The sequence below is a fragment of the Camelus ferus genome, chromosome 4, assembly GCF_009834535.1.
Source record: "Camelus ferus isolate YT-003-E chromosome 4, BCGSAC_Cfer_1.0, whole genome shotgun sequence".
Taxonomy (NCBI): domain Eukaryota; kingdom Metazoa; phylum Chordata; class Mammalia; order Artiodactyla; family Camelidae; genus Camelus; species Camelus ferus.
The window spans coordinates 62,976,998-62,999,489 of NC_045699.1; the positions used below are offsets into that span (position 1 = coordinate 62,976,998).

A 22,492-nucleotide genomic window follows, 5' to 3' on the forward strand; every position below is an offset into this window, starting at 1 on the left:
TTAAGTAAATGGATGCTTACAAAATGTGCTTAGAAAAAGTAATAATTTAAATGAGTAAATATAATGTAGCCTAAAATTTTCATTACACTATCTATTGACTCAATATGCTGATACAAGGATAAGTGCTATATAAAGTCAGCTACTGTTAATATTATGGTTATTATTAATAATTTGTTATTTATACTTGGATGACAACTTCATTTCTACCTGTTACTATGTTTCATAAACTTTTATAAAGTAAGATATTCTACATATAGGAAGGATAAAAGTATAAGATATGTATGGGGGAAGGGTATAGCTCAGTGATAGAGCACATGCTTAGCATGCACAAGGTCCTGGGTTCAATCCCCAGGACCTCCATTAAAAAAAAAAACTGAAAAAAGATATGAATGAAATGCCTAGGTAACTCCAACATTTTACTTTTATTAGAGAAAAAACTGATAGAGCATGAATACCTTTTTAAATTGTACAATTGTTTTCTGTAAATTTGTAAATCAGTATTGCTGTCCTCTGTTAATTGTTTGTTGGGATTTGGGGTATTAGATTTCAGAAGCAGAGAAAGAATTTCTTTTCAAGCAGTTGAGTGGTAGGATACAACTTCTGAATAAATTACGCCAAGAAGCTCTGGATCTAGAAATGCAGATGGAAGAGCAAAGGCAAGAAATTGCTGAAAAGCAGAAGGAGATCAAGGACCTGCAAACAGTCATAGATAGTCTGGATTCCAAAGATCCAAAACATGTAAGTAAATGAAGAGATTTTCGCTTGTTCTATGGGAACTAGAATATCATTCTTTCTAGATATTATGTTTCATCATCTTTAGCCTCAGAGTTCTGAGAGTCTCTTTTAGTTTGATGGACAAGTTTGAGTGATGTAATGTTTATGTGTATGTGTATGTTATATATAATATGTGTGTATGTATGTGTATTTTTATATATATATATATATATATATATACACACACACACGTATATGTAGGTATATACACATACAACATATATATATATATAGTGTGTATGTGTGTTTGTTTAAAATGAAAGAATCCAGGTCTTGAAGGAGGTAGCTTTCAGTAGAATGGTGGATACATGATACATTTATTTTTTAAAGTCGTTGAATTTCATTATATTTCAAATCAAGAGAAACCTGCTCTAAGGTACTCTCCAAACCTCTTACTATTTCTCTCTCCTTGCCTCATCTTCCCTGAGAGCAAGGTGGTGACATGGGAGAGTGGAGGAGGCTCAGAGTCGTTTTTCTATTTGTTTTTAATCCTTTATGCAAATATTCCACTAAAGCTATTTGTTGTTTTGTATTGTTTTGTTTTGTCCTTAAGAAGAAAACCTTTCTCTAGAATATGTCTTCCTAAAATGTGGCAAGAGGTGGTCATGTGGTTAGATGATGGAGTCTGAAAAGTCTTACTAATGGCTTATATTTTAGCCAGTATTTATAAAATAGAAATAAAAATATTTCCTGCATATTTTACTGGTATATTTTGAATAATAAGATTAAAAAAAAACTTTAAGCTCTCTGGATTAAGAGAAATCATAGAATTTGAAATGGTAAGAACAATACACCTTTATTGCTTTAGGTACTTGACAAGTTATTTAATTATCCCTTTAAACACTTTAGTAAAATATTGTAGATATTTTTTGCAAGCCAGCTAATTTTGACAAGGGGTGGCCATATTATCACAGACACAAGGTCTTTTCTAACAAAAAGCCCAAGACTTAGTATTAAAATTGAAACCAAAAGTAATCTTGATGATTTTAAAGAATTTTCATTACATGAAAAATTAGAGATTTTAAGTAATATGTAGTATGGTCAATAATATCTTACATGATTGAATTTATTTGTTCAGAAGTCTATCACCCCATGTAAGGCCTCTGAGGACAGGAACCGTATCCCCAGGGGCCAGCACTATGTTTATGAATGCATGCATCGAGGAAGGTAGGAAAGAACCTGCCGCACCACCCAAAGTGTCTTTGCTGCTCCTTCTGGTTGTGTGATCTCTGAGTGTAACTGGAACCTAGATTATATGTTTGCTTTCAGCAAATGACTATGATATTCTTGGTGTATAGAGAGTGTAATGCTTACTGGATTTCTGTGAATTACATGTAGAAAGGAGTTAAATGAGAAGTGGGAAAGGCATCCAAGTTTTGAAGGTAGCCAAAATCAGTCTGAATTAGTGAAGTTGAAACATACAAACTAGATTTAAGTTTTGAATTAGTGAAGTTGAAACATACAAACTAGATTTAAGTTTCCTTTTTGGTATTGTTAAAACTCCTAAAGGCTCGGGGTTTTTCAGGGTTACAGCCTTAGTCTGAGCAACAGATGATGTCTCTTTAATTTGTTCACCAGAAGGAACATCTTTTTCTAACTTGCAGAAAGTCACCTTATTGGCCAGTGTTGGGCACCCCATTTTAAGCTACAAAATGTGCAAAGGAGAAAGAATCAAGAATGGGATCTCTGCATATTTTTCTGTAGATACAGACATTTAATTAACTCATCTAATCGGATGAAGTATCTTTCTGAATAGCAATAGAAGTTAGAAGTAAAAGCTTGAGAGATTAGAAAACGGTAAACGGACTCTGAGATATGATGGGAAGCAAATATATTAAGTGCCAAATGCATTTTACGTGTTTTTATTTAATTTGCATAAGATGAAAATGATTTAGAAAAATTAAATGATTTCCCAAATTCCCCCTTTTAGGAAGAGGCAGACCCCATATTTATGCTAGTACAATGACCCTCTTCTCACAAAGGAATTAAAGGTCTAAAGAGATTAATTATTTTTAAAATTAGCCCAGAGCCAAGCCTCATCAAGTTCTCAACAAACAAGCATTTAACTAGTTGTCAAAATGAAAAGTTACTGTTTAAAAATCAAATCCTGTTTTATAGAAAGTGTTCATAGCTAGAAGCACAGATATTACAGGAGCAAAATAATAAAGGAAGATTTTTATCCCTCTTCCCTATCTGGCAATGCCGTGTGGAAGCAAAAGGTATCTGTACCCTGGAGGGAATTAGCCTCCAGTAATCTGTTGCAAAGATTGTGCGTGATTGGCCTGTGGGCGCTTCCTGTGTTGTGATTTAAAGCGCAGAGGGTAGGGCCTGCTTACAAAGGCTGCTTATGATTGGACGGGCTAGGCTGCCGCTCTGTCTGTGCCAGGAGTGTGGTTTGAAGCGCTGGAAAGTTAGAGTCTTGGAGGCGCTTACGAAAATGTGGCTGTCAGAGAGGGAAGTGCACATGAATTTGAAGACAGAATTAGAAAGCCTTCTGCCCATAAGTGCTCTGTTCTCAACGGCTCAGTTTTAACAGGACGAATTCTAAGTTAAGGTACGATCATTTCTTTCTCTGTACAAAGGACTTAAAAAGGAGGTGGAGTCAGAGATGTAAGTTCCTGTTTTCACAGTACCTCTTTGTGAGCTCTACGGTAGTGAAAATCGCTGAATCTACTTTTCCTCCCATGTGTTTAATGCAGATTATTGCGTATTGAACTGATTTTTTTTTGTACTGCATGTAAAGAGATTTTAGTGGAAGTTTTAATGGTAAATTTTAAAGATTTATTGATGTAGAAGTGAAAGCAGAGATTGTAAAAATCTTTCTTGAGCTATAAAAATCCTAAATTGACTTAGAATTTAAGCTTTTATCTGCAGTTGCCTTTTCAGAAAGGTTCCAGATAGGTATTTTGGGAGAGTGGGAGAAGAGTTTTGAGAATTCCATCAAGTTTTATGGTAGTAAAATAAAAACTTTCCAATCAAACTGCCTCTCATTTATTCTTCAAAAATAAAGACAGTTTTCTTTCTTGTCTTTGGAGGCAGTAGACATGTAAAATTGAAGAATGTTCTCTTATAATCAAATGAGTCTTAGACTTGAGAAGCTTGGAGTTTGTTGTTTGGGCTGTAAGATAGTTCTTTCTCCTGATAACTTTCTTTTAATTTATTATTGTTCTATTCCTGTGATCCTGTGGGGGCAAATGAGAGCCAGCTGTGAGAGTGTGAGTGGGAAGGCACAGGTGCTCTGGGGAATTGTTTTGTCTCCATATGAACAGTTGCCTAAGGAGATCTGGGCAAGTCATTTGATGGATCTAAGATTCAGTCTTCTCATGTGTAAAAGCAAGAGTTAGACTAGATCATTGGTTCTCAGTCTTTCCCTTAGCAGACCTGAGAAATACAATCCAATCCTTTCAGATAACAATAGCACTCTAATGCTTTGACTGTCCAGGTGTGAGAGGGTGTGTGGGTGTGTGGGTGTGTGAAAAGCTCTGTGTTCCACCAGGGGCAATTTAATGGTTGGGCGTGTGTCTCCACAGGGGCCTCCATCTTGAGAATTACTGTTGGTCTTTGAGGTACTCTCAACTCCTAGTTTATGGAACTTAAAAGTAAAACGTTTCTTTGCATAAGGAATCGATATTAAACTTGAATTCTAAGGAATTATTTATTTCATTTTCCTCGAAAACTTTTTAAAAATTATGTGTAACTTTTTTTAGTTACAAAGGTATTACTTGTCTATTCTAAAATTTTTAAACATAAGAAAACACATAAAAAAGAAAAAAAATCTCCTGTAATCCTTCTGCCCAGATATAATCCTTGATAACATTTTGGAATATAGTCTTTTTCTATGGATATATGTATATATAATCAGTTAACTTTTTGGAAACCTTTTTAAAAATGACACATTTTAATGCAGTGCAAAGAAAACCGAACTTGGCTACATTACCTATTAGCTGTTTCCTTGGAAAAATCATTTAATTTTCCTGATCCTCAATCTATCCATCTGTAAAATGGAAATGATTCCCACATCAGGTTATCATGAGGTTTAAATGAAAACTGCTCATGTGAAAACAAGAGTCTGAGACAAAGTAGATGCAGATTTTTACATTGTGTTTTCCATTCTTCCTTAGAAATGTTATTAAGGATTAATATTTTTATAAGAGTTTAAAGAATTTGGGATTTTGTCGATTTTTTTTCTCTATTCAGTGCCATATGAAGGCTCAGAAAAGAGGTAAAGAACAACAGCTTGACATTATGAACAAGCAGTACAAGCAACTTGAAAGCCGTTTGGACGAGATACTTTCTAGAATTGCTAAAGAGACTGAAGAGATTAAGGACCTTGAACAACAGCTTACTGAGGGTGAGAATTTATTATTTAAAATCAATTTCAGTTTTAACAAAAGACAAATGACAGGCATTAATCCAGATATTGGCTGAATATGCTTCAGCTGTTAGTACTAGTATTTGACAGGGAAATATTTACAAAGTACTCAAAAATGTTCAATAAAATTTTTGAAAAATTTATTTTAGTTTTGTTGCATTGATGTTCTGTGAGTCAGGTCATTCCATTCAATAATCCAGAAGTCCATACATGATCATGTTAAATTCTGGCACGTGGTTGTCTTTTTCTAAGGCATAAAATCCTTTCAGGAGCAAAGAGCGCATTGAGATCAGACATTTAGTGTCTGGTTATAAGGAAAATGTAGAAAGAATTTTAGGATTTATTTTTGCAATGCAAATTTAAATTGTGACATTGCCATACTTAGAGGGAGAGGAAGATAATAGGCCGTGGTGATGATAGCTTTGGTTTGGTGTAAAAAGACCACAGTCCTTATTTTGCCATTATCAGCTGTGTGACCTGGGACAAGTTATTTCTATCACAATCGTTAGTTTTGGGAAAGATTAAATGAGATCATGTTCATAAAGTGCCCAGACATAACAGGTACCCAATATATGGTTGGTTTGCTCTTTTAAATCTCCAGGTTACTGGTTTATGCTGCCAGTCTTAGATTAGTCTTGTATATTGAGTGATTTTGTTTTGTGTATCTAGTGGCAAGAACTCAGTTTTGCTGCACATTTTTCATTGTTTTGTTTAGAAATTACTCCTTTAAACTTTTTAAAGCATGAATTAAGCATTTTAATGAATATACTATTTTTATTGTATACCTGCTTAATACTGCTGTACCATGGATAATAGGGGGAAAAACTATTATTATATCTTGAAAAAGAAAAATAAGATAGGAAATAATTGGAAGCTTAGAATTTCATTCTTAGCAAGTAACAAATAGCTAATACAAAATACAGTAATTATACATCTTGAAAGCATTTTCTCATATACATTATCACCTTCCTTTTTTCCATCTTGCTCAGGCCAGATAGCAGCAAATGAAGCCCTGAAGAAGGACTTAGAAGGTGTCATCAGTGGGTTGCAGGAATACCTGGGGACTGTCAAAGGCCAGGCAGCTCAGGCCCAGAATGAATGCAGAAGGCTACAAGATGAGAAGGAGACCCTGCTGCAGAGATTGACTGAGGTTGAGCAGGAGCGGGACCAACTGGAAATAGTTGCCTTGGATGCAGAAAATATGAGGAAGGTATGATTTGTTTCTTCTTACCTGTTTTCCTTAGCCTCAGAAGTAGTTGATGTCCAATTAAGTTAGTTAAGGAAGTTAGCAACGGTGCAATTAGAAGTGGCAAAAGTGTTAGTGGATATTTAGTGGGGGTTTTTTTGTTTTGTTCTTTGGGGTCTTTTTAGCTTTAGTTGTTGACATACTTGGAACCATTATTTTTCCTTTACTAAGACAAGGGAGATTGTTTTAGCTGAAGTTCTAATCCTGAAAAATGTTGTGATCAGATAATTCTGAAGAATATGAAATTGTAGCTATTACAAATGCTGTATTGAATGTTCATATTTTTTATCATTTGTGCAGCAAAATTAAGCAAAACATAATTTTTCTTACTCTTGTTGCTATTACTTCATAATTTTAGCATTATTTTACAGCTAACAAGACAGACACAGCATTGTAAATTATACCCTTCCATACCTAGTTTGTTGCCATTTATTTGGAGATTTCACTTGCTCTGTTTTAGTTGTTTGCAGCAAACTTTATCTTGTAGGAGAACCCAGATTCTCAAACTTCACCCTCAGTAGGGCTGGCTCTGGAAATTTGAATTAATATGCTTTAATATTATGAAATTTAGCAGGCATATAAAAATATCAAAAAATACTTAATACCGTGTACTTACAACTCAGCTTAAGAAATAAAACATGCAGATATACTTGAAAGCTTCAGTGTACCCCCTTCCAGGGGTAGCAAAATCCTGAATATGGTTGTTATTTCCCTGTATCTCTCTTCTTCTATATGTGTATCCATCCATAAACATACAGTATTGTTTTGCATAATTTTAGGGTTTATGTAAACAGTACATAGTGTATTCTTTGGCCACTTCCTTCCTTCATGTTTATGTTTTTGAGAATTATGCATATTGATACATGTAGCTCTACTTTGATTATTTTTATTGATATATGTAGCATCTCATTATATGTATAGACCACAAATTTATTGCTTACTCATTTTCCTCTTAGAGGACACTGAGGTGGTTTACAGTCTTTTGCTATTGTGATGTTGAGAGTAACACAACACATGTCTTGAGCTTGGGGACTTTGTTCTCAGTGGAACTGCAAGTCAGAGTGTATGTGAGTCCTCAACTTCACTAGATATTGTCAAATTACTATCTGTAGTGATTATATGAATTTCTATTCCCACCAGCAATATAAGGGCTACCATTACACCACATCCTTACTGACACCTTAGTGTTGTCTAACTTTTATTTGGTAAACCTTAGTTTTGAAATAATTTCAAGCTTAGAGAACAGTCACTGTACCCTTCATTTAGAGTCATCAATTAATATTTTGCCATATTTGCTTCATCTCTCTCACGTGTAATTTTACATGATTTTATATACATTTTTATATAAAATTTTTCCTGATCATTTGAGAATTAGTTATAGACATCCTGCTTTTTACCTTCTAAATATGTCAGCGTGTGCTTCCTAAGAACAAGGACATTTTCTAACATAAAAATGGAATAATGATCAAATTCAGGAAGTTTAACATTTTATCAGATTTGGTGTTTGCTAATGAGTTTGAAATGATGTCCTTTTATTATGAAAATGTTTACATTTTCAGGAAAGTTGAAAAGAATGGTTCCGTGAGCATCTGTGTGCTCTTCTAGATTCAACAAATATTTTGCTATATCTGTTTTTTTGCTGGGTCGTTTGGAAGTTGCAAGTGTTATGACATCATCCCTTCAGTACGCAGCTATTAAAAATAAGCACATTTTCCTACATCACTATGATACCATTATTACACCTAGGAAATTTAACAGTAATTCCCTAGTATCATCTATTTAAATCATATTCAGATTTCCCCAGTTGTGTGTGCCAAGAATGTCTTTAATAGCTTGTGAGTGTGTGAATGTGTGTGTATGTGTGTGTGTAGAGAGTCCTGCTGGTAGTCCTGTTGAGTGTCCTACACTCTAGATTTGTCTGATTGTGTCCTCTTGGTTTGTTTAACTTGTTCGTATATGCTCTGTGCAAAATACTATCTTGTTTTGACTGCTTTTTCCCCTGATGACTGGAGAGGTTAAGCAACTTTCATTTGTTTATTTGCCTTTCAGTTTTCCTCTTCAGTGAATTCCCTATTCATATTCTTAGCCCATTTGTTCTATTGGGTCACCTATCTTTTTCTTAATAATTTGTAAGAACTCTTGGTGCATTCTGTTTATTAATTCTCTGTTGGTTATATGTAGAGTTTGCATTTCACACAAGCAACCCATATGATTCAGATGCCAGGTGGTCTTTGGGATCCCCCATTGAGAAACTCTTCTATAGAAGTTCTCATCACAGGATCCTCCTCTTTAATCCAGAGTAGTGTCCCCTAATTCTGAAAGATCCCAAATAAATAGATGAAAGCTATAATGTTTAATAATAAAAAATAGACGAGCTAGAATGAATCAGAACTGTGGTATGCTGATTATAAATCAATAAAAAATGTTAAGAAAAAAAAAAGAACTGTAGTATGCTAATCATTATGTACTTGTGTTCTTGTTAGCACTCATTTAAGTTTCTCTGTCATCCTTAATATTAAAGAATGCTATCCCATTTTGTTCTTCTGATGAGTAAACATACCGTGGCTTAGTAGAAAGAGTGTGGGCTTTAGAGTCAGAAATCTCACATTAGCTGCACAGCCCTGTGCTGTTTACTGAGCTGTTCATTTTCCATTTCCTTGTTTATAACATGGGGTTAATGCCTTGCCTTACATAGTTATTGTGAGGATGCGATGAAATAATGAGTGTGAAAACATTTATCCCAATGTCTCATGGAAAATAGCCCTTAAATTTTATCCTGTCTTTTTTTCTTCCTATGTATTCAGACACGTTTTTCAGACACGTTTAAAGTATCACACAACTGGTTACTTTGGAAAATATGTTGTAGCCTACTGATTTTTCTGATTACCTTTAGTCAGAGTTTTGTTTTCCAACGTGGATTCACACAGCCTGCAGCTTCATCGTACGGCTAATGAAGACTTTCTGTGCCAGGCCAGCGCTGGCTGGCCAGCATTTGGTTTACAGTGCTCAAGTGACTTATAATGATTTGCAGATGTGTAAGCAGCACAGTGAGGATTCTGTACTTAAACATACACTGACTCCTTCCAGGATCTTGCAGAGCTGGAAAGCGCCCTCCAGGAGCAGCATGAGGTGAACGCATCCCTGCAGCAGACCCAAGGAGATCTCAGTGCCTATGAGGCTGAACTAGAGGCTCAGTTAAAAATAAGGGATGCCGAAGCCAACCAGCTCAAAGAAGAGTTGGAAAAACTAACAAGGCTCAGCCAGGTAAGTAAGAGCATAAAGCCATCTAGAAACCAAGTAGCCTGGGCCTTAGCATGTCAGCTTTCCTTTAATTTAATCTAAGATTAAACACTTTAATGTAATTTATGTGGAGCGATGAGAAGAGCACATTTTTGGAGTCAGACATTCTGAGCTTAAATATGACCCCTGTGTGAATATGGGCAGATCACTTTGTGGCTCTGAGCCTCTGACAAATGCCTCCTCATTTATAAAGTGGGTTATGGTGAGGGTAAGTGAGACAGTGGTCCTGAAAGCACCTAGCAGTTGATAATCAAAAAATTCTAGGGTTTTTTTTCTCTAAACAGCTTTAAGAGACCTCTTTTAAGTTGATGTTAAATTTTATTTTGCTACTTCCTATTTTAGTTGGATGAAATATCCACTAAATTGTGCTTGCAAATTAGAGAAATAGTTATTCATCCAATACATCCTTATTGATTGCCCATTGAGGGTGAGGTGCCATGGATGCTACAGGGAAATTGTACAGGAATGGTTACTGTCTTTGTGAAGCCGACAGTCTAGTAGGTGAAACAGGTGTTGGAGAAAGAAAGGGATAGGATTCTATGGCGGGAGAGGAGTGGTCGAGGAAGACTGCCCTACAGGAATGATGTTGCAACTGAGACTTGAAGAATGACTAGGATTTGGTCATGCAGAGGGAGCAGGGGTCAGAGGGGTAAGGGGTATGTTCTAGGCAGAGAGGCCAGGAGAGAGAGCATAATGCATCTGAAGTGCTGGAAGTGTGCCTCCAGTATGCCAGGAGCAAGGAGAGGAGTAAGGAATGAGGGTGAGAGATAAGGGCAGAGAGGCAGACAGAAGCCAATTATAGTATATTCTTGATCACATTAAAATACAGGGTTTTGTTTTTTTTTTTTAAACTATTGGCCATATGGGCTGCATCCTCCTCCAGGAAGCCCATCCTGACTTTCCTCTCCTGCCTACTGAAAATCTACATTCAGGATTCTACTTTGGTTTTCCGCTGACCTCTGCTCAGTCAAAGCATTTTATCGTGTGTATGATAATCATCTGTTTAGATTGTCCATCTCTCCCACTAGATGCAGAGCACAGTGAATACCCAGATTTTATATGTCGGGCACATGAGGAAGGTCAATATGTCCTAATTAGATGCAAGTGAAATAAGATAATTTGAATCCCAGGAATTCATGTAAAATAGCATTCATATGGTTAGAAAAGGAAATGAAAGTAGGTCTAGCTTATTATAGTAGTTATGTTACTTTGTTTTTCTTTACTTATCAGATATCAAATGACCACTTGCCAATTGTCAGGATTATATTTCTCAAGAGTACCAAGTTTTATAAAATTAGTTGACATGATCAGAGTGCAGAAAACAGGAGGTGAAAACAATTAAAGTAACAGTAAATACATATTTTTAAATAATGGTAAATAAAATTTCTGGGTGCCATCTCCTTTCAAATAAGTTTTCTTCTTTTAAGAGTTTTTAAGCCAGCCCTTACTAGCTTAAAACCCATTATCCTTTGTACTTCCATTGTCTTTTATTTATTTTCTCATAAGTCTTGACAAAAATATTATAACAACCTGGCCTTTTCACAAATTCTTGTGGTCACATCAAGACTGCCAGGATTGATCTTCAAAACACACATTGAGAGTATGGAGCATAACAAATCTTCTCTCTGATTTACAGATCTCTGATTGGTACACTTTAGTTACATAAAGTCATTTGCAATGCTTGTTAAATGCAGATTCCTGGGCCTCATCCTAGAAATCCTAGCCCATCAAGTCTGATGGAGTCCGGGCATCTGCATTTTTAACAGGCTCACCAAGTGATTTTGATGCAGGTATTTGAGGACCACAGTGTGAGAAATGTTGGTCTAAGGGAAAAGAGCAGTAATTATTAAATCACTCACAGAGCTTTTAAAGGGCTCACCCATGGAGATTCTGATTTGGTGTATCTGGGCTGAGCTAATTTTGATGCTTACTTTTCCTTAAGTATTAATTGTTTAAGGAGGCATGTGAAAAGATTACCTTGGGCTTCTCATAACATAAAACTAAGTTACTGTTAAACCATAGCTAGCATGGGATTGCGTGTGTATGTAAATTTATTTAGGCCTTTTTAGATCATAAATTATTGCTGTTTTATGTTTTCATATCCTTGTTTTCTACGGCAATAGTTAGAACAGTCAGCTCTTCAAACAGAACTTGAGAAGGAAAAGCAAGCCCTCGAGAATGCCCTTGGAAAAGCCGAGCTCTCAGAAGAGAAGGAACAAGAAAATAGTGAGCTCCGCGCCCAACTGAAACAGCTGCAGGTAGAGACTTGTTGGTTCCCAGTACATCGTTACATAGGACACCCAAGGATGCTGCCATCCTTATTAGTCAAAACACTTCACAACCTGCTCTTGCATGCAGTAGTAAGCAACATGAATGTTTTGGAAAAAAGGGACTCTGGATGGGACAGTACCGCAGCCCCTGTTCCTTTGTGAGCCCATCATTTTAAGAGTATTAATATACACATCCTTTGTGTTGTTATGATGGTGCTAAGAGGTGGAGGTAGTGTCCATAATAAACAGAGAACACTGTGTAAACTTATGGTGACAGCAATTCCTTGCATTTCCCCTAAACGCAGATTTGTCACCAATTTGAGCTAAAATTATCAGATTGATGCATTCTTCTTCCACTGAAATATCTTTGTAATGATTTAGGAATTTAACTAGAGTGAGTTGCAGTTGAACTTCTGAATTGTAAAGTTTTCACAATCCTCTTCTCAAAAGGATTATTAAAAATGCAGTCATTTTACATTTGTCAGGGTTTCCTTTGGCAGAATATTTTTACAGCTATTATCACAATAATCTGCCCAATAAACTGCAGGCGAAGCAGGTGGACAGGATTTTCCAGGTAATTAAACTCTCTTAGAGAGGACAGATGTCTGAACAAACAGGTACCTGGATCAACATGCAGCTCTCTGGATCTGTGAGGTCAGCGGCCACTTGGCTGCCTGAGGTGACAGCTGCTCTACTCCACCAGGAATAAAGGAGCTGAGTTGCTGTGATTTGGGGGAAGGCTCCAAAAAGTCATGTAGTGGGGGGCTTCTGACAAATAGGACTAAATTCTCTCATCTTCCAATGCCTTGAATATCTTTTCCTCAAAGTTGAAGGAAATTTAATAACCTAGAATTTAATCATTTCAGCTTCTGAAGCAAGTATCATAAAAGTTATATATGTTTTCCATTCTTGTGTGAGTTGTGTGTGTGTGTGTATGTGTGTGTGTGTTGGGTGTTCATTGGATTTTTATTTTTCCTATGGAAATTTTCAAATAGTAACAAAAACAGAGAAAATAACCCTTTTGTTTACACAGTTTAAACAATTATCATCATTCTGCCATTCTTGTTTCAGTTAGTCCACATTTTTTTTCCTGGAATATTTTAAAGAAAATCTCATCCATATTTATTTCAACCATGAATACTTCAGGATATATCTCTTAAAGAAAATGACTAAAATAAATTCTTCAGGTGCCTTCTCTCCAAGGTAGAAACTGAGGTCAACTCTCCAGAATGCTGTGAGACTCAGTTAGAGCTAGGTCCTTTGCTTACTAACCTTCTGATAAGGAGTACAAGTTAAACTCTAATTAGTCTTTGTCAGAGTCATTTAGTTGCAGTGAACTGAAACCTAACACTAGCTCAAGGAAGGAGACAGATTGCTTGCTAGTGTCCATCTTTTAGGGCCTACTCAGCTCTCATTTCTCCTTCTCTGTCTCTCTGGGCATTGTGTTTGGCACAGCATTGACCCCAGCCCCAATCTGACCTAACTTTACAGTTCTAGCTCTTATAATACCAACTTGCTGTACTGGATCTTGGCTCAAATTTTGGAGAGAGTGAGAACTCGTTTTCTGGCTAGTCACTGGATTGCTGTCCTTGGGTCGGATCACCTGTGGCCAAATATGGGTGCCTCAGGGCAAAGGGCAGGGACAGTTTACAGATAAAAGACTTCAGATGAGGCAGGCATGTTCATTGCAGGGCTGAATTCTCCATTTTAGTTAACAGTGTTATACCGAGTTTGAAGAAAATTAATCACTCAAGTAGAATATAGGTATTCACGGGGAATAAAATCAATAGGATATAGAACTATTTTTCTATACAATTTAGAAAAATTTTAGCTGTTTCTTTTTACTTGAAAGAGGCATTGTCTGAATTTAATTGTGGGGTCAAGATATGTTTGTTAGTTTGTTAGTAGTGAAAATATGCTAGCATATAAGAAATACTCCCACAGAGAATTATAAGCTATTAGAGAAGCTTCATTGTTAGATACTCCATTTTTCAGTTGATTGGCAAAGCTGAGTATTATGAGGTGTTTTTTGTTTTTTTAACTTTGAATTACGTACATCTCAAGTATATACAAAAATAGAATACTAAAATGAATCCTCATGTACATCTCACCCATCTTCAAGTTACCAACACATGGCCTCTCTTATTTCATCTATAACACATGGCCAGTCTTATTTCATCTGTAATGCCCTCCACACCCCACCCCTCACACCTGTTCACAAGCTGAATTATTTTGAAGTAAATCCAAAACATCTGATATTATCTGTAAATACTGTACTATACTGTATGTATCTCTAAAATAAGGGTTTTAAAAAAGAAGCATAAGTGCAGATACCATTGTTACAGCTTAAAATTATAATAACTCCCTAATATTATCAAATACCTTAAGTATACAAATTTTTAAAATTACCTCATAAATTTTTTACAAGTGTTTTGTTGGAATCAGAATCCAAATAAGGTGCACACATTGCATTTGGTTGACTTGATTCTTCGGGGTTTTTTTTTGTGGTGGGGGGCGGTATTAGGTTTATTGTATTTATTTACTTTATTTTAAAGGAGGTACTGGGGATCGAACCCAGGACCTTGTGCACACTAAGCACGCGCTCTACCACTGAGCAACACCCTCCCCCATGATTCTTAAGCCTATGGTAGTCTATAGGTTTGCTTTTTTCCCCTTTGTTACACATTAAAGAAAAGTAGGTCTTTGTCCTGTAAAGTTTCCCATAGTTTAGATTTTGCTGGTTGATCCCCATGGTGTTGATGTTCTTATGTCACATATGGAGGCTTATTTAGATTCAGATTTATATTTAGATTTTTGACAAGAAGACATTCACAAGTAATGTCCATAGGAACTTCTTTCTGCATCACATTGGGAAACATCATAATGCCTGGTTGGTTTGATCAACAGATATTGTCAACTCTAGTGGAAAGGGTTTTTTAAAAATTGATGAAAGGAGTTGAATAGAACTATCATATGGTAAGTAATACAGGCTGTGGATGGAGATGTAATTTTAATTTTGTTTTGGTAACTTTTGCCCCTCTCCATTTTACCCTCTTCCATAGGATGACAATAAACTGTTAAAACATCAACTTAAAGATTTCCAGAATCACCTTAACCATGTAGTTGATGGCTTGATTCGTCCAGAAGAAGTGGCAGCTCGTGTGGATGAGCTAAGGAGAAAGCTGAAATCGGGAGCTGGGGAAATGAGGTAATGGAAGATCAAGACCTCCAGGTGCAGAGTGGGCCAAGCTGTAAATGTGAGGTTCAATGATAAAATCACCTTTCCAACTACTGGGTTTTCTTTGGTTTTTGTCTTTTGTTGTTTTTTTTTTAAAGTTTTTATTTTTAATGTAGGTACTAGGGATCGAGCCCAGGACCTTGCACGTGCTAAGCACTCATTTTACCGCTGAGCTCTACCCCCACCCTCTCCAACCACCATTAATGGCCGATTTCTTTTATAAGGTTCCCCCTTGTCATATTACCATGATTGAGACACAGATTGCTTTATTCAAATGGTCACTGATTTTTTTTAATCTTTTATACTTTGCAGTATTATTTAATTTAAAAGCCATAAACATTTTAAGAGTAACCCTTTCTTGAAAGTTTATTGCATATGGTCAGGGAGTAGAGCCACATTATGCATTTTAGACAGAAAACAAATACCAAAAGATAATTGAGGCTAATTTCAATATATGAAATGGACATTTATTCTTTGGACACATATTGTTAGCCTGATAGGAGCCTGTGCTTTTAGAGTGGCAACAGTCAGTCATTTGATAAAACAATGATTTACACTCAGGAGATGAGCAGTAATTTGCTACAGATGACACCAGTCCCATTCCACACAACTCAAAAATTTTTACTCCTGCCCCTGTGTTAGTGGCATGTGTGCACCCAACATCCAGCATCAAAAATAAAATGTCACTCCCTATACAGCCACTTACGCTTAAAGTGACAACATTAAGGAAAAGGAAGATAGAGCAAGTCACAGTTCAACTCTTTTCCTTTCAGTCCTGCCAAGTCAAAGGTAGAGAGTTTTGGTAGAATGTGCAAGTATAAGAAGTGAGATAAAAACAACTGAGTAAGTAAAAAAAAAGTTTTAATTAAAAAAGTCACATTTCTTTCATCTTTTTTTCCCCCCTTACCAGCATACCTAGTCCTTCAGATGTCTTAGGGAAAAGTCTTGCTGATTTGCAGAAGCAGTTCAGTGAAATCCTTGCACACTCCCAGTGGGAAAGAGACGAAGCTCAAGGGAGAGAGAGAAAACTCCAAGAAGAAGTGGCTCTGCATCAAGAGAGACTGGCAAGCGGACAAGAAGAGTTCCGGCAGGCCTGCGAGAGAGCCCTCGAAGCAAGAGTAAGAGAAGGGCAAGAGACAGCTGAGGGAAGTGTTTAGAAAATATCCGTATTTCCCAGCAAATTACAGTGCTTCCTTTCTCGTGTAAATACAGTGTATTGTTATTTTCATTCCTAACAAGTCAAATAGGTGTGACTTAAATTCAACCCTGAATATGATTACTGATGTCAAAGTCAGGCTTCTTTGAGACACTGTGTTGTCCTTGTTTTAGAAGCAAGTGAGACGTTTCTTAACACGCAGGTAAATAATGCCACATTGCTAGAGTGTAATGTGGAGCCAGACTCCGATTTTTTGATATAATTATTTTAATGATGAGGCAAATATTTAAATGGATCCTAGAGAACAGTTGTGATAAAACCATGCCCAGTAACTCATTAGTACAACATTTCATCATACTCTCTAGTAAAATGAAATATAATTCCCTAGAAGGTTTTTATTTGGCTCAAAACATATTTTGCTTAAAAATCATCTTTGAAACTTGATTTGCTCACAGATTAATTTTGACAAGAGGCAACATGAAGCAAGAATTCAGCAGTTGGAGAATGAAATTCACTATTTACAAGAAAATCTAAAAAGTATGGAGGAAATCCAAGGCCTTACGGATCTCCAGCTTCAGGAAGCTGATGAAGAGAAGGAGAGAATCCTGGCCCAACTCCAAGAGTTAGAGAAAAAGGTGGGCAAGACACGTGAGTCCCTGCTGTCAGAGTCCTGCTCCTGGCAGTCGGGCCAGCTGAGACGGGTGTGATGCACAATCATTTCTGGCTGCATTGCTGCCCCGGGGGGGACCTGACCTAGAAAAACCTGGATCCGTGTCATCAAATCAAAGGCCCGAGACAAGGGCACCATGATAGATGGAAAGCAGAGAACTGGGATGTAAGGAGTAACTTCAGAGTCGGTTAGGTGGTACTTAAATGCTACTGGGATGAGTTTGCCTCCTTCAGAACCCCTTGCCCAGTTGGACACATCTGTGGGATATTACTTTCAACTCCTCATTTTTCTAATGCCAGGCCTCTGAACTTATCCAAGCCCCCTCAGCCATCTACTCCCATTGTCATGCCCCAGACTTTGTTCAGTTCAGAAATTGCACCAACCACCTCTGAAGTCACAAACTGGAACATCCCACTCTGATCATAACCTCTTATCCTGTCAGCACCCTCACGCTGATCGTTTTTCAACCTTACTGATAATTCCAGTGCATCAGCCCCACCTTTTCTGCCTGTTATGCTTTCCTGTCTCTACTTTCTTCCTTGTCCAACTTAAATTCCATGGTCTACTATTACCACCATTATTTTTTTCCAAATATCCTCAAATCCTTTGCCCTTTTATCTTCTATGATGAAACTGCAGCTGTCTACTTTCTTTGGACCTGCACCCATGGCTAAGTATTCCTGAAGAAAACAGTCGCCCTCCCAGGTGTAGTGGTCGCACTGTAAATGTTTGCCAGCGCACTCGGGCAGCACTCCCTTTTCTCTGGTGCGCTCACTCCCACGCTACAGTGTTCATACCTTCTCACGCCACACACCTGCCCTCGCCCTTCTCCCAGCCTCGGCCAATGACTTGCTTCATGCTTCACTGAGATCCCATCAGTTCCCAAGTCTTACTGAGTCTGCCTCCAAAATCTGTCTGAAATATTTGTATTTTTTTCCTTCTCCGGTGCCACCACCCTCATCCAGCCATCCCTTCACTTCTGGACAACTGCTGTGTCCACCTAACAGATCTCCCACTTGCACTCATGACCCCATTCCACAGAGCAGCCAACATGCTCTACCAAAAACACAAATAGGGTCTTGTCAGCCCTCCCCATCTCCTTTTCTTTCCAGCAGCTTCTTTTGTTTTTGGGATAAAGAAAAAATTCCTAAGCCTATGAGGCCCCGTGTGATTTTCCTGTTTGGCTGTCTCCTTTTCTCACCATGCTGCTGCTTTCAGTTCCTGAGAATTCCCAAGTTCTGTCTTTTTCCCTGGCCTTCCCACATGCCATTTCTTCTCCTGGACCGTGTTCCTGCACTGTTCTTCTGCCTGACTGCCCTCTCTCCACCAATCTACACCTTCCCTGCTAGCCTCTCACGTAATACCTTGTTCTGTCCCTTGATAGCAGTAATCACAATTTTAGTTATACATTTGTCTGTTATCTGTTTGATATGTGTCTCTCATAGGCTCCCTGAGGGCAGCAGCCAAGTCTGTTTTGTTTACCACTGTATGCCCAGTGCCTGACTCAGCCGTCACAAGGGGCTGGTCCATTGCTTGGTGATGATGCCAAGAAATGTTTTTACAACTAATGAATGGCTTTATGATCACTAAGGATCTTGAATAAGAAGCCCGATTTCATTTTAAGTTTATCATGCGGTTTTGAGATGTTTTTATTTATGTATGACTCAGGAGCACCTACTATCTACCAGATACTGTTCAAGGCAGGGAGTGTGTGACAGTGAACAGAGTCCCTGCCATCGTGCAGCTTACGTCTTAATTCATTGCTACCACATGATTTATTGCTTTAATTAATGTTTCTTTTATTTTAGAAGAAACTTGAAGATGCCAAATCTCAGGAGCAGTTTCTTGGCTTAGATAAAGAACTGAAGAAACTGAAGAAAGCTGTGGCCGCCTCTGATAAGCTAGCTGCAGCTGAGCTCACCGTGGCCAAAGACCAGCTTAAGTCCCTTCATGGGACCGTTATGAAAATTAACCAGGAACGAGCAGAGGTGAGTCCCAGGTACAGAACAGGTTTCCCACCTGGGCTGCTCCTGTCAAAAAACATAGCAACCTGTATTATTGATCTCTTGTTACAGACTTTGTCTCTTTTATAAACCATCATAAAGTTGTCTGTTTCTCTTCAGACCTAAAGATTTTATTTCCCCCACCACAGCCTTGCCATGGGTCCTGTACTCTACTGAGTCCTGAAGGAACTGTCCAATGAAACATAGTCTCCCTACCTCAAAGTGGAGGGATTTGCTTAGGGAGGTAGCTGTCATACACACCTGACTTCAGGTCTTGCTGTATAATCCTTCTAGATCTCAACCTTTTCATCTTGTGCAGGCAGGTGATAATATGTTACTTCACAGGGTTGTTATGACTCCTGACTGAGGTAAGTCAGTTACAGTCTATAGGATGCAAGTGCTAATGAGATTAAGATAGTAGATCACAGGAGGGAAAATCTAATCATGGGAGTCCAGAGAGACACCAGCCGTGGAACACTGTAAAACAGGGAGGAAGAAATTAGCCCTTGCTCTTTCTGATGCAGCACCCTGCCACCTGGCCCCCACAGTGGGGCGGAGTGGGCTGCCAAGTGATGGGAACAGCACAGGTGAGGTGGGACTTGGCACCACACGTGCATGGGATAGCCAGGCAGGTGACCTGACGAAAACAGGAATCAGTCTGAGAAGAAGAAAGAAATGAAGAGAACGGCCTGCGAGTGCAGTGGTGCCTTTCTGTCACTTCTAGGAGCTGCAGGAAACGGAGAGGTTCAGCAGAAAGGCAGCGCAAGCGGCCAGGGATCTGACCCGAGCAGAAGCAGAAATTGAACTCCTGCAGAATCTTCTCAGGGATAAAGAGGAGCAGGTCAGTTCTGGTACCCTGAGACCTCCTCCTTGTAAGTTGCTGAAAGACTGAATTACTGTTAGGTGACTTCTCAAAGAATTTTGAGGTGCAATCAGTAGTCAGTACTTGATCCTCTACTGTGTGTCAGACATAGTACGATTTAAATGTAAGGAGTAATGCAGTTCCTCATTAGTAAAGTAAAAATCATAGAACTGCAATCGAGTTGCAAGGATAAGTGCATCTGGGAAAGAATATTCATTGGCAACTTTGTATATGTGATTTTTCAATAGTTTCGAATTGAGATGGAGAAAGTAGATGTAAGTACCAGAGGAGCAAGCTCACAGGTGCTAGAAATTGAGAAACTGAATGAGACCATGGAGAGACAAAGGACAGAGATCGGAAGACTGCGGAATTTACTAAACCTCACTGGGGCTGGTAAAGTATTGGGCTTTGATTTTGGTAGTGGTATTTTGTAGTTGTTCTAGAATCAAATCATCTTGTTTGTTTTTTACTTTTAGCAAATTTATTTAACTGTTAACAGAGCAATTCCATGCTTGATTTACAGAGCCGTAATAATTAGCATAATAAGTAAAAGCAAAGAATTTAAAAAACATTTTATCTAAGTGCAGTATTAAGGGACTTGATTTTAAAGAGAGAAGAGATTTATTTTTGTATTTTCAAAAAAAAATAATGTTTACAAATCTATTTCTCTGGCCCACTTTGTAAATGAACAGCAATAGGATATGTCTGTCGTCTTTATAGAAAGTGTTAGCAAAAATAAACAAGGTCCTACATATACGTATATATATCACTATGCTATATACCAGAAATTAACACAACATTGTAAACTGACTATACTTCAATTAAAAAAAAAAAAGTGTTAACGAAACTTTTTACCAAAGAACAGGCTAAAAGGCAATTTTGAGAAACTGATAAAAATCACTGGCTCTCATGGAATTACTTTTGTATTTTGAGAGAGAAAGGAAGGAGATGATTTCATACCAGCTTCAGAGAATGGCTTTCCTTTACAGATAACAAAGGAGGCTTTGAAAATGTTTTGGAAGAAATTGCTGAGCTCCGGAGAGAAGTTTCTTATCAGAACGATTACATCAGCAGCATGGCAGATCCTTTCAGAAGACGAGGCTATTGGTACTTTATGCCGCCACCATCATCATCAAAAGTAGGAAGTCTGTAGTGCTGGGAATGTGTACTGAATTTTCTTGAAGAAAGTGTGACAATGTTCCCTTCCCCAAATCTGTGATCAGGTGTCAAGAACCACAAAGCTAGGCTAAGCCATGCGTCAAGCTTCATAGGTATTTGTACTGTGTGAGATGTAAATAGGACATTCCCAAGGAACGTGGCAATTGCTTGTTCATGCTCAAGTGGTATGTTGTGGGGTCCTTGAATGAGGATCCCGTAAGGGGATAAAGTAATTTGAGCCCAGAGAGTGTTGAAAATGGCTGTTGAATTATACAGAGGCTCAGACAGAAAAATAGGTACCTTAATTTTATTTCATCTTAACAAACATTCATTCAGTGCTTACTGAGGTTTAAGTCAAGTGCTAGGCTTTGGTGGGGTACCATGATACCTCAGAGAGCTCGTGGGCTGGTGAGGAAGACAGGCACACCAGTGTAATCCCAAAACAGTGACAGGCATGTGACAACAGACTAGACCTGTGCGCTCTAGTCGCAGAGAGGTGTTACAGATTCATCTCATGAGGATGTTTAGGAAAGAAGGTTTCACAAGCAGGGGCGTGAAGTCAGTACTTAGCAAGCCTCGAGGGATGGACTTTCAGGAGGGAGGAGCAGCCTGCAGGGAAGAGGAGAAGTGGCTTACCCATGGCAGGTAGCCTTACGGGGCTGGAGGGTTGGAGGGGAACAATGACAGGTGAAGCTGGAAACATAGATTGGGGTCGTGCTTTTTTTTAAAAAAAAGGGTCCCAAAACCCCTTGCATTTAATTATGCAGGTCTTGGGAAACTGTGGTTGCACGTACTATGATCAGAGCTGTACTTGAAGAAGAATAGTCAGGCAGAGTGAGAAGGCTAGACTTGCAGTGGGTGAACTCTGTGTGGGTTGTTTGAGCTCATTCAGATGAAGGTTAGAAGAAGCCAGAGCTGGAGCAGCGGAGTTGGAGAAGAGATGAGACTGAGGGATATTCAGGGAGCAAAATGGTCGGGGCTTGCAGCCTGGGGCTTGTGGGAAGGAAGGAGAGTAAGTGGTTCTCATTCAAAGCGGGGGTTGGGGGGGCGGCGGCTGGGTGACATCCTGTTAGAATCAGCTGACAGCAGCAGTCAGGAGAAGCAGCCCTGACATGCTAGGATCCCAGGGCCGTGTAGACTTAATCACAGCCCCCAAGAGCACAATCTGAGATCCTCCTCCCAGAAATCTAAAGGAAACCAGACGTCCTTGGCACAACCCAGGCTGCAGGTGGAAGCCGTGTAGGCTAGAGCAAAACATTGTAAGCCTGAGCTGGACAAGGGTTTGGAGGATAGACCTACGACTGGCAAGGAGGAGGGAGGCTGACAGAGTAGAGCTTGAAAGCCATGCCAGGCTCCCAGGATAGCAGGAGACTAATATCCCCAGATTGCCTCGAAGACTTCTAATTTCCTTGGTCTTGGTTGCTGGGCCATCAAGGAGAAGGCA

At 38.4% G+C, this 22,492-nt stretch overlaps 1 protein-coding gene across 5 annotated transcripts in view; it reads left to right on the forward strand.

Moving 5' to 3' along the window:
- The window catches only part of CNTRL (centriolin), a 76,429-nt gene that overhangs the window by 28,916 nt on the left and 25,021 nt on the right, over positions 1–22,492 (forward strand). For 2 of the 5 annotated variants that reach the window (XM_032478329.1, XM_032478331.1), the window contains 12 exons: positions 544–738; positions 4,972–5,125; positions 6,136–6,356; positions 9,480–9,656; positions 11,816–11,950; positions 15,025–15,170; positions 16,111–16,318; positions 16,812–16,991; positions 18,834–19,013; positions 19,753–19,869; positions 20,139–20,283; positions 20,880–21,028. In XM_032478329.1, coding sequence (XP_032334220.1) covers positions 544–738; positions 4,972–5,125; positions 6,136–6,356; positions 9,480–9,656; positions 11,816–11,950; positions 15,025–15,170; positions 16,111–16,318; positions 16,812–16,991; positions 18,834–19,013; positions 19,753–19,869; positions 20,139–20,283; positions 20,880–21,028 — 2,007 coding nt within the window. Of the gene's footprint in view, positions 1–543; positions 739–3,145; positions 3,329–4,971; positions 5,126–6,135; positions 6,357–9,479; positions 9,657–11,815; positions 11,951–15,024; positions 15,171–16,110; positions 16,319–16,811; positions 16,992–18,833; positions 19,014–19,752; positions 19,870–20,138; positions 20,284–20,879; positions 21,029–22,492 lie in introns of those variants that run through there. The other 3 variants (XM_032478330.1, XM_014565265.2, XM_032478332.1) reach the window with 3 other exon arrangements.